Here is an 18,027-nt window from a genome sequence, read left to right on the forward strand (position 1 = left end):
TCCCTCTTTTATCTCTCAGGCCAATAAAAAAAGTGGGTGACACCCTATTTTTGGTGTACTATTGAAGGAGAACATGGGAGAATTCAGGTTTTAACCTTTAATGTAATGAGCACCATATTTGTGAGACTCTGCCATGCTTGCTGCAGAGGGAGGCATTAATTACAACAAAAGGATCGCTTCCAAATCTAGTGGTTGGCTAAAGAATGGTCAGTAATGGAGGAATGGGAGCACATTTCCAGCTTGTGCGGTCAAAGAATATGTTGATTTTCAGAGGGATGGGAATGAGAGTGAAGAAAATGGTTAATTTTCATATTGACAAAATGCAACAGAGAGTTGAGGTAAAAAAAAAGAGAACTTATTTGATGTTCAACATGCACCAGAAGAAGCACTTATACTCATAAACAAGTTAATGCACCAGTTGTTAACCTTGCACAACTGATCATGCGTAATATAACAAGAAGATCCTGCCACCCACAGTGTGCTAATCTCCATGTTAAATTAATGTTAAACTATGGCCCCTGGTTGTAGATTCTCTCCCATGAGAAACACCTTATTCTAGCAGCTACCTTGTCATGCCTCCTCAGAATCCTGCCGGTTTCAATAAGATTAGTTTCAATAAAACCAATAAAATCCAATTGTAGAATGCTGACCAACTTGATCTTTTTGATTATGATAACTCCTTCATCCCAGGAATCAATTAGTGAATCTTCTCTGCTTTTACTACAAGTATATTCCTCCTTAACTAAAGAGACCAGCACTATACACACAACATTCCGGGTGTGGTCTCAACAATGCCCTTGGCAGCTGCAGAAAAGTTTCCCTACTGTTTCAATCCACATGACCCTTCCTTTCTAATAAAGATCAACACTCCATCCTGCATTCTTTAGTACTTACTGTACCTGCATACTAACATTTTGTAAAGAACAGCCATATACCTCACAATGGCAGCACTGGCAAGTTTCTCTTCATTGATACAACACTCTGTTTTTCTATCTTCCTTTCTGTATTGGACAAGCCTATATATTATACTTTTCACTCACTCATTCTCTGAACTTACCTGTGTGTCTTTGCAGACTTATGTTCTCTTCATAATTTACCCTGTTATCCATCTCTGTGCCATTAGCAAATTTAGCAAACCTACGAACTGTCATATTGGCAACTGTCTCTCTTCAATTGAATGCTGGGAACAGTTGAATGTTTTTGTTCTGATTGCAGGAGGAGTGCCACTCTAAAGAGCTGCTAGTCAATTAGATGCCCCTGCAGCACCAGGTGAGAGCAGTCATCACTGCTGGAACTGCAGGCAATCCTGACATGGATGATCCCAGAGTTGAGCTAAGCCCAGGCTGTTGTTGGGGCAAGGAAGGCTGGCCCATGAGGATGGGATGGGGGTGCTGCATTGAGAGGGTGGAAAGTGGAGGTCAACGTGAGGACAGTAGATTGGAGGGACATGCCTCCAAAGAGTACAGTGGGCAAAGGAGGATCACGCCACACCTTACCAACATTCAAAGCTTTAGAGCTTCCCACATCACAATGCCTTTTGCCAGGTGTGGGCAACACAGTGATGGAGCAGGATGGGTAGTGAGTAAGTGACCAATTAATGGTAACCCCATACCCCACTCTACCCTCCATGACAATTTGACAGCGGTTGAAGCTGGGAGGTGGGGAAACAGAAGGCAGCTATGCCCCTTTGAGTACACCCCACCCCTACTCATCCTTCTTTACTGTTGTGCACCTATGAATTAAATCCTCATTATGGCTTTGTCCATCTGCAATTCTACTTTCATGGGATTACATATTTAAACATACAAGAGTCACGATTCATTTACACTTCTCAGCATTCTTTTTTCCACCCACTGCAACTCTCACCCGCCAAAAAAAATCAGCTCACATTAGCACATATTAAACTGATGTAGGATTATGTATTTTGAACATTGAGTTGTCATTTTGCATTTAAATTGTGACAAATGGCTGAAAATTCTCTTTATTATAAAAAAAAGGAACTTATTTGATTGTGGCAAGCATTAGTCTTTGCAAACAAAGTACTCCCAACACGGAGTTGGATTAGATATAGGATTCTGGATTAGTGGTGCTGGAAGAGCATAGCAGTTCAGGTGCCATCCGAGGAGCAGTAAAATCGACGTTTCGGGCAAAAGCCCTTCATCAGGAATACAGGCAGAGTGCCTGAAGGGTGGAGAGATAAATGATATATTTGGAATAAAATTTTTTTTAAAAAAGAGTTAAAGGCAGTTTACAAGGATTTGCAGTCCATAAGTACTTGCTGAAAAAAAACAAACATAGGTACATTTATTTGAATTCTCAAATACCAACAATTCTTTTCTAAGGCAGGTGTCAATGCTGATGTCTTACCATTAAAGTATGTCGGTTGGCTGACAGCAAGCCTGTCCCATATCCTGATGCCAAACCTCCCATAGGTCCATTATGTGATGCCCCTATTAAACTGTGCAAGTCGCTATGGCTACCAGGCATGGCTGTAGAGGGTCCCACTGCATGATTTCGCAGGACATGAATGGCATCATCCAATCTTTCCAAGCGGTCTTCAATTCGGGTTTGCTGAAAATAAAGAGTCAGTAATCATATTGAATACGAATATTTGCAATCATTTCACATAGCGGCAAAAACTTTGCTTCATTCATTCTTTCTCTACCACAAGATTTGAGTATTCGAATGCATTTCTGGTGACCCACATACTACCCTCTGGACTCAAACTCATCCAAATCTCAAATGTACACCTGGCTGCTATTGGAATGCTGTAAACAATTCTGGCCTTCATGCTACAGAAAGGATGTTGTGAAACTTGCAAGAGTTCAGAAAAGATTTACAAGAATGTTGCCAGGATCGGACTGTTTGAACTGTAGGGAGAGGCTGAACAGGCTGGGGCTGTTTTCCCTGGAGTGTTGGATGCTGAGGGGTGACCTTATAGAATCATGAGGGGTACGGATAGGGTAAATAGTCAAATAGTCCCTGGGATGGGGGTGTCGAAAATTAGAGAGCATAGGTTGAGGGTGAGAGGGGAAAGATTTAAAAGAGATCTGGGGGCAGCTTTTTTCACGCAGCGGGAAGTGCATGAATGAAATGAGCTGCCAGAGGAAGTGGTGGAGGTTAGTATAATTACAGCATTTAAAAGGCATCTAGATGGGTATATGAATAGAAAGGGTTTAGAGGGATATGGGCTAAGTGGTGGGTATGGGACTAGATTTATTTAGGATATCTGGTCAGCATGGACGCATTGGACCGAAGGGTTTGTTTCTGTGCTGTACTTTTCTGTGATCTATGGTAACTTCCAATAAATGTTTTTCATCGCTCATTTCTGTGCTTGCCCAGACACATGGTCCTCTGTAAATCAATGCCTTTATTTTAAAATTTTAATCCTTTTCCCCCCGCAAACTCCATCATGGATTTCCCCTCTTCAGCTCTGTAAACCCTCCATATATAATTTAATTTTGGCAAGTTACACATTCTGGATTTTAATTACTTCATTACTGGTGGCCATGCCTTTTACTTCCTAGGCACTAAGCTCTGGAGGCCCATCCGACATCTCTCCACTTCTGTTCTATCCATTAAGGCACACCCAAAACTTTGACCAAGTTTAGTCATCTGATGTAACAACTCCTTATGTGAAATACGTGTCATGTTTGTTTTATAATGCTCCTTTAAAGTGCCTTGGAATATTTATGTTAAAGGCAATTAAAAAGCTGTTGCTACACCCTAAAACATTTCAAACTTGTCAAAAAACGTCATCACAAAGATAGCTCAACCTTTTAATTGTTGTAAAAGCAATAGGTCTCTTTTTAGCTTTAGAGAATACATTCAAGATACAAGGAAACCAATTGAACATTATACTGCATGAAATAATATTGCATAATTATTGGGCAATTTTACCAAAGCTGTTATTTCATTCTCACCTGGTTCTGAGTGACAGATTGGTTAAAACGATTCCATTGGTTGCTTAGTCTGAACTACTGCTGAGTGAGAGCAATTGTCTTGTTTAAGATACAATACTGATAGCTGTTCAGTTAGCTCAGTTCATTAGTTAGGAATGCACAGTGATGTCAACAGCGTGGGTTAAATTCCTGCACCGGCTGAAGTTATCATTAAGGACTCTTCTTCCCAACGTCTCCCCTTGCTTGAGTTGTGGTGACCCTCATGGTAAACTAACATCAGTTGTCTCTCTCTGAGAGAGCAGCGTTATGGCTCAGCATGACTGTGGTGACTTTACCTTTACCCATTACTGACAGGAAACTCAAGCCAAAGTTTTGAAATATGAGTATGCAAGTACATATTAATCACCAGATGACCTTGATAAATGTAGCAACATTCCTAAATGCAAACTGCAAAGGAAATTATTTTTCCAGTTCTCTAGTTAAAAAATATTTTGAAGTGAAGCAACAGTTTGCAATTTTGGACAATGAGAAACTTGGAAATACCACAACATAAATAACAACTGTTAAAATTTACAACTTATTTGACTGAGCTCTGTGCAGGATGTCAGTGTCAAAGAACGAACATTTTGGCTACAACACCCAAAGTTAATTTTCCAAATGTCAATGCCCCATGACTGGGTATGAACAGCTGGAAAATAGGCAGAAATTCAGTACATTATATAATGTCACATAAAATTTCAGAGACTCTGGACAACTCATCAGTTTCCCAATTATAATATTTAAATTATGCCTCAAAGATTTCATTTAGATACCTGTTTAAAGAGGCAGTAGCACAGTTGACGTGTTACTAGATGAGTAATCTAGGGGACCAAATTAATGAAACCCTGATCACTTACAATTATTTTGAATATATTTGTTTGTGGAACAAGTGTACATGGGATTAAGTTCTACTCAGCAGTTTCAAAGCCTGAATTTTTAAAGGACCTGGAAATCAAAAGCTGGTATCAGTGAAAATGTGACTTAAAGAAATCTACAGAATGGTCATAAAAATCTAACCAGTTCAGTAAGGTCCTTAAGGAAGAATTTATATCAGTCCTATACCAAAATGGCCGACTCTTAAGATGCCTGCAAAACTGGCCAAGCAAATTAATTATAACAAGTTAGGAAAGGACCATAAATGTATATCTTGTTATCAATATCTATATTTACAATGTCAATTTAAAAAAAAACTGAATTAGTGCATGCAGAAAACTTTATCAAAAAGCATCCCACATAAAAGGGAAATTTGTCATTGGTTGTGGATGCAAGTGTTCAGAAAAGATCAATAATATTGCTGTAATCAAACTCTTGATTTGAGGGCCTTTTAAAACAAAATATTCTTTTTTTTGCCTGCGTCGAGTCGTTCCGAAAGCTTTATTGCTTTGTGTTTCAGTGCATAATTTTAATACAACAGGCAAAATAAGGTGCTCTATAGGAATCATCTTTATTAAGGATGCTGATAACCTGACCAACTGATGGTTTGAAAATATATCCTTCAGTGTCAACAGCAAGCATTCCTAGCAGGTATGTCGCAGATCAGATTAGGGTAAATGCCTCTATGCTTTGCCCTATCAAGAAACCTCAGCTCCAACCTCATAACTGGGAGGAAAATTAGTGTGATACAGGATGGTGTCCACAAATCTACAAACACCAAACATTTTTCTGTTACTTCTTAACTGTTTTCCCAATGACCAATGCTTTCTTTGATTGACTCCAATATGAATAATTGGACTCATGTGTGACTTTTTACTAGGCGAAAGTGAGGACTGCAGATGCTGGAGATTTGAATGGAGAGTTTGGTGCTGGAAAAGCACAGCAGGTCAGAAAGCATCCGAAGAGCAGGAGAGTCAACGTGTCGGGCAAAAGCCCTTCATCCTGCTGTGCTTTTCCAGCATCACACTCTCAACTGTTACTTTTTTCTGTCTGGATGGCCAGTCGTGCCTGCTTCAGCATTCAATATGATCATGCCTCATCCTGAACTTCAACTCCTTTCTGCCTGCTTCCCAAAACCTTTGATTTAGTGAAATATTAAAAACCTCAGTCTCAGCCTTAAAAGTATTTAACTATGCCGTATGCACAATCTTCTGGGGGTAGAGAAGGCCAAAGACTCATAACACTGTGTGAGGAAACTTCTCCTCATCTCACTCTTAAATAACCCGTCTCTTTATGCTGAGATATGTTCCCTCGTTCTAGATCCCAAAGCTCAGGGAAACCATCGCTCAGTATTGTCACAGTTAATAATTTTGAACATTTCAATGGTGTCATCGCTTGTTCTTCTCCAGAGAACAAAGACCCAACTTACCCCACCTCTCACCACAGGCCAACCCCTGCATCCCAGGAACCAATCTACGGAACTTTTGCTGTAATGCCTGCTCAGCAAGTGTATCCTTAAAAATGACTACAATGAGTTCCATAATATACTGGGCATAAGATTATCAAGGATGCCTCGGAATGCCTGGGACACCACAATTTTCACTGCTACAAATGATATAATAAAAGTAGAGCATAAGTGAAATTCCCACACTCTCTTTGAATGTAATTGCTAGTGGAAAAGGAAGAATGTCCTACCCACTCATCTCATAATCTCCTTAACAGTTATATACTTTCAAAACTTTGAACTTTTCACGTTAGTCTAATTTTCAACAACAAGTATAAATTTTGAAGGAGGAAAATGCCTCATTACTCCAAATATGAATGCACCACTTAGCTCAATTGTTCCCAGGCAGCTAAACATTCAAAAATGCTACAACTTTGCTTCATCTGAAGGTTTATAAATGCAGAAATCTCCTAAAGCCTTGATGTGATTCACATACATTTGAAAGAAAAAGACATTGATCTATCGACCGCTAATGAAGCAACAGGAAAAAAGCTTCAAAGGCACTGCCAGATTAAGTGTGTAAATGGAATAAATGAGTTCTATTTTGATAGCATATTGCTGCATAAGTTTTTCCTCAGACCTACCAAAGAGTGAAGTGGGCCTTCGTAATTGGGGGAAGATGGACCCTGGCCTCCATTTCTAGACCACACAGAGGTACCTGCTAAAAATAGAGATTAGGGTTAAATGCATGGCGCTTAAGGTCAAGACACAAGAGGGAAAGAAAAATGTCAAACACACACACATACATGGATATTCAACTTGCCTGAAAGACTGGTGGATTATTTTACCTGTGAGGGTTGGCGGAGATCCAACAGGCGTTGATGGAGTTGAAGGGAAGCTGTTGTTAGTGTGGTCTGGTGAGTAGATCTAAAATACAAGCAGAAATATTTTCATATTAGTAGGACACTAAGTGTAATCATCACAGTTCAATTATACATTGTGCTGCCCATTCTATTTGCACTATAGTTAATTATTTGTCTTTTAACACTTTACAAATTATCAGCCCATTTATTCCACAGTTGAGCATTTTGTATTTCATTCAAATTTACAGTTGGCTTGCAATAAAATTCCAGAAGTGTGAAAGATGCCAGTTGTTTTCCAACCCAATACAGCGGAGGGTACAAATTCTGAAAAGTGCATTTCAAATGGGTCACAAAGAAATTACTGAAAAGTGTATTGAGAGAGAAACAGAAATTGTTGAAGAAACTCAGCAAGTCTGGGAGCATTTGTGGGAAGAAAGCAGAGTTAACATTTTTGAGTCTGATGACACTGATAAACAGTCAATGAACTTGAAATATTAATTCTGCTTTCTTCCCACAGCTGCTGAGTTTCTACAATTCCTGTTTCTCTCTCAATATACTTGTTCAGGGAGGACTTTGTGCACATTATTTTATATACGTACACTTATCATATGGAGAGTTGGAACCTAAATACTGTAAGAAAGTGAGAACTGCAGATGCTGGAGAGTTAACATTTTATCGGGAATCCAGCCCCAGCCTTCTATTTATCTCTCAGGCCCCTTTCGCCCACCCCACATTCCTGAAGAAGGGCTTATGCCCAAAGCGGCGACTCTCTTGCTCCTCGGATGCTGCCTCACCTGCTGTGCTTTTCCAGTGCCCCTCTCTTCGACTCTTAAATACCGTACGTTGGTAAGTGAGTACAGGAGGAGGAGTGGAATTAAGGGCAAATGGTGGAAATTCTGTGTTTAGAGCAATTCATGCAGATCTCCAATTAGCACAATCTTCTAATTCATGCAGAGCCTTAATACGTGAAAAGGGTGACAGCATTCATCAATGCTGCAGTCCTTCCTTCTTCTCATATTCATGTTACACATACTTGATCTAAGTGGGCCCATGCATAAATGTTAGATCACTGTGAACATTCCTTGTGATGGAATGGTCAGACTCTAGTGTACTGCCTATTTTCCTCAAAAAATCATAATTTGATTTGGATGCATTAAACATACACTTAATCTAATAGACGGATATTCAGCGGTTTGAATGTCTGTTTCTGGCAGGGGTCCTACACAATTTTTGCCAATTAGTGCCAATACAATAAATGCTACACTTACAGCTCAGAATGAGCACATAAATACTGCTCATCAAATTTGAGGCTAAGTAATTGGATGCTCGCAAAACGGACACAACAACATGAGTTTCTAGGTCATCACCTCTCCAGAGGGACACAGCTAAGACTGGGGAAATTAGCAGACAGGAAGTCACTTGGTATAAACTATGTCTCACTGCACAGTGGAGCAATTTATTGATACAACAACAAATGTATTAGGTCCTAAGTTTCACAATCATGCTTTCATCAATCTCTGCTTTTTGTCCCCTCAAAGATATTTATTTTGATAGTGACATACTTTGTAAACTTTTCATCATATTTTCCTAAAACTCAGAGATAAAAGTTTTTTTTTTGATTCTCCTTCTTAGACTTAACAAATAAACACTGCTTTACTAAAGAAAACTTCAAGCGGGAAAGCCCCAAACTGGTTTAAAATCCAACTGGACAAAACACATCTTCCCAGGTTAGGTCTCTTTGGATGCTGGTGCAGAGAATTCCAGCTAAGTGTAGCAATCTCAGGTATTGTGCCAGGTGGCCTGTGCAGCGATCTTAAGAACAAATTATGGCATTAAAAATAAAATCCAAATGCTAACCAGACATCCAAGAAGTTTGGATTAAATTGGTTGTGCCCGTAAGTAATCATATTTAAGCATAGCCAAGGTTGACTCAAGTAGTTTGAGGTACTCCATAAACTATGCACATACACACACAGCTAAATCAAATTTTCACCATTCACAGCCTTGCCCCTTTTCACACAAAAAAGATGCTAAGTGAGTGAACAACAATCTCTCTACTTACTGATGCAAGTGCTTTACCCAGTGCATCGCCAGTCTGTGAGCTGCCAGTTGGCGCTGCTGCTCTGGTTACTAGAAGCAAAAAAAAATCAAATTAGGTCACAACCTGCAGAAACATTCCAGCATAACATTTTATTTAACGAGGAGAAAAACCCATGTCATAAGGCTGTGGAAAACCGCCAGATGACATCACTAATGTTGAATTGTAAGATTATCGGTTTTATTCAACACAGATGGACTATTAGGTGGAGAGAGAAGCGGCAAACACTGACCCTTTCACATTTCTGCATTTTAAGTCCTAACTGGAATTCCAAGCAAGTTGTGAATGCCCGTGTTCTTTACTGATTAAATTACTGATTGGATACCATCTTACATGTCAGAAAATACTGGTGCTTAGACAGCCTAAAAACAGCTGTTGCCTTCTATTTAAGTTAGCTTTCAGTGATGTAAAGACAGAATGAGGATAGGTCCCAGCATGCTCAGTTCAGAAAACAAAAATCTGAAGAGCAGCAAGCCCTTATTGAAGGTTACATTTCTGATTCAAAAATACAAAGAGACTGTTTTTGTTGTGCCTATTTTCATGTGGCAACTAGTTAAGCTTGGTCAGAGCAAATATCTTGCTCAAAATCATGATAAGTATTTTAAAAAAATCAATCAGATTCTTGAAGAGGAGGGCTATTAATGAGTAATGGAGTCTAGCAAAAGAGAAAGATTAAAACATGGTGGTCCATGAAGACAGTTTCTATGCTTTAAATTCTAGGATTCTCGAAGTCTGGAGAAAGTGTGATCTAGTTATTAAGTGAAGTTATTAAGGCAACAATAGAAGCATAAATATAAAACAACATTAAATGCTTCTAAAATGTATCAATATGTGCACATATAAATACATAAAATATTTGCATATAACTTGCTTAAAGATGATGCACAGGAGTGAATTATAGCACATAGTTTCTATCATTGGGGACCTGATCTTAATATTCAAATTGCATGGGGGCAGTCAACAGCAATGTCGCCAGTCTACATTTCCGTTCATTGTTGTGAAATCATTTTTTGGAGGTATGCTTTATACCCAATGGATTACAAGAGCACCTGATGTGAAGCAAAGCTGGTAACATTTGCACGCAGTGGGAAACTTTCAAAGTTCAATTTCAGAGACAATTTCACTTGCGAATTGTTGCGTCCTATCACTGCTATTGCAATCAGTTTTAATAATATTGCATACCAAGCATGGAGCCCCGTAAAATTATCTTTAATTTTTTTTTATTGTTAGCACAGGAATATCATGGGCATACACTTGGGAACAATGGGTGATAATTATGAGCAGAATTTGTTGCTGATTTATTCCTAACCTTGTTCAGGGACAACAAAGCAAACCTAGCTTCCCCTTCTCTGCTCAAGCAAGGATCTTCTAATAATGAAAATTAAGCATCAACTCAAGTTGCTAAAAGCCTGCATGAGTTGGCACCACGCTTTTGAAACCTTTGCTCATCGATATGTCAGCAGAGTTCTTACTAACTTCCTACATTCTTTTGGGCTGGTGCTTTTATCCCGCGGAGTGTTGGAGGCTGAGGGGTTACCTAATAAAGGTTTATAAGATCATGAGGGGCACGGATACAGTGAATTGCCAAGGTCTTTTCCCCAGTGTAGGAGAGTCCAAAACTGGAGGACATAGGTTTAATGTGAGAGGGGACAGATTTAAAAAGGACCTGAGGGGCAACCTTTTCCACACATGTATGGTGGTGCGTATATGGAACGAGCTGCCAGAGGAAATGGTGGAGGCGGGTACAATTACAACGTTTAAAAACCATCTGGATGGGGACATGAATAGGAAGGGTTCAGAGGGATATAGGCCAAATCTTGTAAATGGTACTTGAACAGGTTAGCATGGATGAGTTGGACTGAAGGGTCTGTTTCCATGCTCTATGATTGTATGACTCTGCAACCGATATGAAAAAAAAGTGCAAAGCATTGATTACACAACAATTAAGAGTTTTGTCTGCACATTTTTGCTTCTACTTATGGAGAGGACAATTGTACAAAGATGTTCAATACAGATGCATCACAATAATATCAGGAATGAGAAGCCGTAATAATAACAAAGCTGAAATACTGTTACTCTTCCGCTGATGAACAGTGGGCTAATACAGATCTAAAAAAATAAAATTATGATAGGTGTAATAGGAAAAGATTTTTCATTCCTTTGACTGAAGAATGGCAACATAAGAACTCAGAGCAGACAATGGTATTCAGCCCCCCAAGCTTACTCTATCATTTAATAAGATCCCAGTTTAGCTGATTGTGGCTGCAACATATTTTCTTGGCTACTCCAACTTTTGACTCCCTTGTTGGTCAAAACCTACCCACGTGTGCCTAAAAAAATATTCAATTATTCTGGGGAAAGGAAAAGACTCGCAAACCTCAGTGAAAATATTTCTCCTCATTTCCACCTTATATGGGAGAACACTTATTTTTAAAACGAATCTGTATTACAAGGCAAAACATCCTTATATCAACTGCAACTGTCTCATAAAAGATTCAAACGCATATAGGTCCAATCTGTTCCAAACTTTTCATACAAGATAGCTCCTGGTGATAAGTGAACAGCAATTTAAACCAATTGCTCTCTAATCAATAGATTTAGAGAGCAAGCAGAGACCATTAGCAATGTCCTTTTCATGCAAAGCTTGAATGTTGTGTGACAGAAAGAAGTAGAGCATCACAACTTTTAACAGAAAAAATTGAATAAATATATTAAGCAGGAGAAAGGTTCAGAAGAGAGTGTAGAGCAGTGGGATTAGGCTTGAATTTATTCAGCATTAAGACAAATGGTTGAAAGATCTTATTCTAATATAAAATTTAAAGGTTCGCTTGTCATCGAACTGATCCAGGCTGTTTGGCAAAATAATTTCTTTCAGTCACTGAATGGCACTACCAAAGTGATGGGATAATGATTTTTAAAAAAAATGTAATTGTCATCACTTGTTGAGTTTTTAAAGGTAAGTAAAGGGAAAAGCTTTCCAAAGACATTTCATGAAAACAGTGCCCTTTTAATGATCATCTGGCTGACTCAGAGTTTCACACAAACCCAACTTTACATTCAGACATTACTCAAGTCTGAGGTCTTTTGGGTGTGGTTAACACTAATTGCTTGAACATTTTATTTTTAAGATCTTCTGGAATGTTTTGGTTTTCATGACTGATAGTCCAACTGAAATTTTCAGAGAAAACGTTATTTCTTTTGGACTGTACATGGTAGGAATTTTAGCAGACTATAGGTACCAAGACACTTTACAAACCCATTTCTGATTTTCATACCAGCTATAACAGTTGCTTGTAAAGCATATTTTTATAACTTTTATCCTAATAATTAGAATTATTGAATGCTATGTTATGATAATAGTAAGCATTACCATTATGTTGGTGATATAACCAACATAATGGTAATATTGATATTCAACTTTCATCTGATTTTAGTCCTGAGATCTTCATTAGCTAAGATGACAAAATTAAAAAAAAACAAATACTGACCCAAAGCAGCTGCTGTGATCACCTGAACGGATTAAACCGAGCTCAGGAAACAAGGATCAGTCTGACCTAGAATTGACATTGTTATAAAATACAGCAAAACTCTGATCTGTATCTCTTAGTGGATTGACACCTTTCTGGACACATTGGGACGAAAGTCATCTGTGGATTAGCCAGCTCAGAAAGACACTGGAATTATAGACCAGAATACACACTGAGTTGTATTTCAAAGTTGCTTTAAAAGAGCAAAACACCAAAAAAAAATATCATTTGGTAACAAGGACTGTGAAGTCTGTCTCAACTCTTAAATGTTTGTGGTAAAGCGATTTTGGAAAACAACCATTCATCAAGTATGCAAAGCTATCTAACAAATCTCCTCAGTGCTAAACAAACAAGAGAAGAGCTAAAAAAACTGGAATTTAGGTCACACTTACAATTCAAAGATTCAAAAAACTTTAGAATTTAATTGTATTTGTTCTTCTTTTTAAAACCAACCGTCCCTCCCAATTTGTTTTTAAGCTTGTGACCTGTAGGTTTGTGCGAGCACTTGATGTAATATTTTTATTAATTTTTGGGGTAGTGGGTAAAAAAAAAATCTTTCACTCAAGAAAACCTTGAAACTTTGGCTCCTTTATTTTGATTTAGTTAATTACATTCTGATTGAAGCAATAATTGTGCGCTAAAAATAAATGGGGCCAATTCCCCTTTCTCTCCTGCCCATAACAGGTACAACATAGGAAAAAACCTAGTTATTGCACCAAGTCTATGTTGAGTTTTATATAAACTGGCTAGTTTAATTCTGCTCACTGCTCATAACCAGCTAATTGATAAAAATGTTCTAGAGTTTTATAAATATTATATAAAATGAGCTCCAGACATAATGAAGATGAAAAGCCACATTCTCTACAACACAATAGAAGTGCTAGAAATTCAATCTTAGAGGGGTTAAGAACGGATGAGGTCCTAAACATAGACAACAAATGGTGAAGCATTGTTTTAGCAAAAGGCAATATCTTGGATATTCAAAGTAACATGTAATAATTGTACAGTTCTCCCTCTTTCCCTCCAAACATGCATTTAATTTGTTCGGTTTCAAACATAATTACCTTTAGTAACAATGATAACTGTGTTAAGGTTGGAAAGTTATTGGGGTAGGCCACAATGCAGATTTGAGCCAGGACCTTATTGAATGGTGAAGTAGGCTAAAGAGGGTTTTGTTTTGTACAAAATATTTGCTCACGGCATATGTGTCACTGTGTAGGCCAGCTTTTACTGCCCGTTTTCTAACTGTCCAGTGCGCAATTAAGAGGCAACCACATTGCTGTGTGTGTGGAGTCAAACATAGACCAGATTAGATCAGTTAAGGACAACAGATTTTCTTCCCTAAAGGACATTAGTAAACAGATGGGTTTTTACAACATTCAACAGCAGTTACATGGTTACTATTGGGTTAAGTTTTCATTCCAGCCTTTCATTGAATTCACTTCACCATCTACCATGGTGGGATTCAAGCCCATCTCCCAACAACATCTGAACTTCTCTGCCACAGAATGATGTGTAGGCATTTTTTTTTACTATGTTTAAGATAGCAATTGATAGATACCAGTGGTGTCACGGGTTATGGGGATAGTGTATGGGAACAGGGCATCGATGTGTTTGATCAGTGAAGAATAAATGGGTATACATTACAGGCTGAATGGTCTACTCTTGTTCCTATTAGGCTGGGGGCTGTATGACTAATCCACTGACATTACAATTAAAGCACCACCTCCCCTTACTCCTGCTCTTAATTCTTATGTACGCATGAAAAATGACTAGGATGCTAAAGTCATGTTGGTTGACTCTGATTTCTTTAATGGTTCATATCATTTTGTTCTAATAAAATTAACTGTTTGGCTACGATCAACTGATTCAATAACCTCTTGGCTGCCAGAAAACAACAGCACCAAAACAGTAGCAGTGAGAAGTTCATAGAGCCATAGAGTCATAGAGATGAACAGCACAGAAACAGACCCTTCGGTCCAACTCATCCATGCCGACCAGATATCCCAATCCAATCTAGCCCCACCTGCCAGTACCTGGCCCATACCCGTCCAAATCCTTCCTATTCATATACCCATCCAGATGCCTTTTAAATATTGCAATTGTACCAGCCTCCGCCACATCCTCTGGCAGCTCATTCCATACACATATCACCCTCTGCGTGAAAAAGGCTGCCCCTTAGGTCTCTTTTATAAATTCCCCCTCTCACCCCAAACCTATGCCTTCTAGTTCTGGACTCCCTCACCCCAGGGAAAAGACTTTGTCTATTTATCCTATCTAAGCCCCTCATGATTTTATAAACCTCTATAAAGTTACCCCTCAGCCTCCGATGCTCCAGGGAAAACAGCCCCAGCCTGTTCAGCCTCTCCCTATAGCTCAGATCCTCCAACCCTGACAATATCCTTGTAAATCTTTTCTGAACCCTTTCAAGTTTAACAACATCTTTCTGATAGGAAGGAGACCAGAATTGCATGGTCCTAACCAATGTCCTCTACAGCTGCAACATTTTTAGATTAGATTAGATTACTTACAGTGTGGAAACAGGCCCTTCGGCCCAACAAGTCCACACCGACCCGCCGAAGCGCAACCCACCCATACCCTACATTTACCCCCTTTTAACCTAACACTACGGGCAATTTAGCATGGCCAATTCACCTGACCCGCACATCTTTGGACTGTGGGAGGAAACCGGAGCACCCGGAGGAAACCCACGCAGACACGGGGAGAACGTGCAAACTCCACACAGTCAGTCGCCTGAGTCGGGAATTGAACCACTGTGCTACCGTGACCTCCCAACTCCTATAATCAATGCTCTGACCAATAAAGGAAAGCATACCAAATGCCTTCTTCACTATCCTATCTACCTGTGACTCCACTTTCAAGGAGCTATGAACCTGCACTCCAAGGTCTCTTTGTTCAGCAACACTCCCTAGGAGCTTACCATTAAGTACTTAAATGCAACATATGATACGTTCAGCAAAGTTACTTTTTTCTCCAAAAACACAATAAGCTGGTACTTAATGCTCAGTAAAGTTCCATAACTTACCCATGATATTGTCTGTTCCGTTGGCAGCAGGCGGTGTGCAGGATGCAGCGCCATAGTGATTTGTGCCACTGCGGTGGAAACTGGACATCGGTGGGAGACTGGCATTGATGTCCGTTGAGGAGTGTGGTGGGTAGCTCTGTGGTTTATGTATACATATATCATGAAGAAATAAAAGCAAAAAATGTATTAATTTCACAAATGTTATCAGTTCTCGATATAAACAGGATTTACTTATGAACATACCAATTAGGAGCTGGAGTTGAGTTAGGCTTAAGAGTTATTTGCTTATCCCTCAATCTTCTCGGTTCATTTTGGTCATATAATTATCTGATTAAAGTTTAAAACACTAGTCTTAGAACCGCGTTCCCCCCATTCCAACGGAATGCAACATTTAGTCATGTTATGATTTGTTTTCAAAAAGTCTAACCCTATGTTTTGATTCTTTTGAAGCCACATAGAACCATAGAGGTTACATGGAAATGATTTATTCCTTCATGTCCAATCTTTTGATAAAGCAAATAATTTATTTTTAAACCCTGTCTCCTGGTCATTCAATATTTTTCTTTTTAAATTACATATCCGATATCTGTTTAAAAGTTTGGCTCCTAACCTCATTTATAGCCTTGGTCCAAACAGGTATAAAAGAGCTCAACACAACAGGAGAGGCGAGTGTGACTGACTGCCTCATCTTGACAACAACTGACCAACTGTGGCACCAAAGAACCCAAGAAGAAACTCTCTAGTGGTTGGAGTCATATCTAATACAAGGAAGATGAACATAGATCAATGATCTACACTCCAGTATATTGTTGTGGGAGTTGCTCAGGAAAAAAGTCCTATGCCGAACCACCTTCGGCTGCTTCATCAATTGATCTTCCGCTTACTACAATGTCAGAAATGGGGATTTTCTCTGACTACTGCACAATAATCAATGTCTTTCACAATTCCTCAAACACAGCAAAAGTCTGTGCCAATGTCAAGCAATACCTGGACAACTTTCAGGCTTAAGCTATTAAGTGGCATATAACGTTTATACAACGTAATTATTGGATATTGACCATATCCAACAATACAGAACCAAACCACCTTTGCTCAACTTTCAAGGCATTCCTATCACTGAAACTTTCACTATCAACATCTTTAAAGTTACTGTTGACCAGAAACTAAACTGGACCAGCTATATCAATACTGTGACAACGGGAGCCATACAGGAGCGAGGAGAAACTCACCTCCTGTTGTCCCAATACCTGTCCAAGTTCAACAAGGCACATATTCTCCACTTGCCTGAATGAGTGCAGCTCCAACAACATCAAAGAAACTTGACACAATCCAGGACAAAGCCGCCTACTTAGTCATTTACACCCTGCATCATCAAAGCAGTATGCATGATGTACTGCAGAAATTCACTAAGGGCCCTTCAATCGCACCTTCCAAACACACTATTTCTACCATCTACAAGGAAGAAGGTAGCTGTTGCATGGGAATACCATCACCTGCAGATCCACTCCAAGACCTGCATTCGCCTGGCTTGGAATATATTGCACTTCCTTCAATGTTGTTGGGTGAAAATCTGAGAACTCCCTTCTCAATAGCACTGTACGAACTTGCACCCACAGTCTGCAACAGTTTTAGAAAACAGGTGAAAGGCAATTAAGCATGGGCAACAAATTAATAAATGTTGGTATCCTAGGCATTGCCTACATCCTTTGAAGGAATTTTTAAAAAGAAAGTGTTTCCACAACCTTTCAGACAGATCATTGCCGAGGGAAAAGAAGTCTCATCTCCTGCATTTTTTTTGCCAACTTTTAAAAAACTGTATCATCTTGGTTATGGAACTTCCTGCCAAGGGAACGAGTTTCTCCATATCAACACGACAAAAACTTTTAATTTGAAATATCCCCCAAAGTTTTTTGTTTCACGTTTAATAAATGTTGTTTTCAAACCAGAATTACTTTACACATACTTTCCAACCACCCCACTCCTGTTCTTCAACTGATGTCTGCAGCTGTGCGCTTTCCTTCAAGATTTATTGAATAACCACCAAGAACTGAAACAGTGGTTTAGTTTTACCCTCTATAACCCATCATATGAAGGCAGCTCCACCACCAAGACACTGAGTAAGATAAAAGGCTAAGGCCTCAACCTTCACTTTTAAATATTAAGCAAAATAGCTTGTTAATGCAACCCAATAATCTTTCATATACTTATTTGATGAAGCCTTGTAGATTTTGTTTT

The 18,027-nt window shown here is 39.0% G+C and overlaps 1 protein-coding gene across 12 annotated transcripts in view; it reads right to left on the minus strand.

The window, feature by feature from the left end:
- Nucleotides 1-18,027, minus strand: part of tcf4 (transcription factor 4) — a 459,054-nt gene that overhangs the window by 49,878 nt on the left and 391,149 nt on the right. For 10 of the 12 annotated variants that reach the window (XM_043674585.1, XM_043674647.1, XM_043674177.1 and 7 more), the window contains 5 exons: nucleotides 15,793-15,928; nucleotides 9,184-9,251; nucleotides 7,107-7,185; nucleotides 6,903-6,979; nucleotides 2,368-2,571 (listed from right to left, as the gene is read on the minus strand). In XM_043674585.1, coding sequence (XP_043530520.1) covers nucleotides 2,368-2,571; nucleotides 6,903-6,979; nucleotides 7,107-7,185; nucleotides 9,184-9,251; nucleotides 15,793-15,928 — 564 coding nt within the window. The remainder of the gene's footprint in view (nucleotides 1-2,367; nucleotides 2,572-6,902; nucleotides 6,980-7,106; nucleotides 7,186-9,183; nucleotides 9,252-15,792; nucleotides 15,929-18,027) is intronic. The other 2 variants (XM_043674258.1, XM_043674856.1) reach the window with 1 other exon arrangement.

Source organism: Chiloscyllium plagiosum, chromosome 1 (genome assembly GCF_004010195.1).
Source record: "Chiloscyllium plagiosum isolate BGI_BamShark_2017 chromosome 1, ASM401019v2, whole genome shotgun sequence".
Lineage (NCBI taxonomy): Eukaryota > Metazoa > Chordata > Chondrichthyes > Orectolobiformes > Hemiscylliidae > Chiloscyllium > Chiloscyllium plagiosum.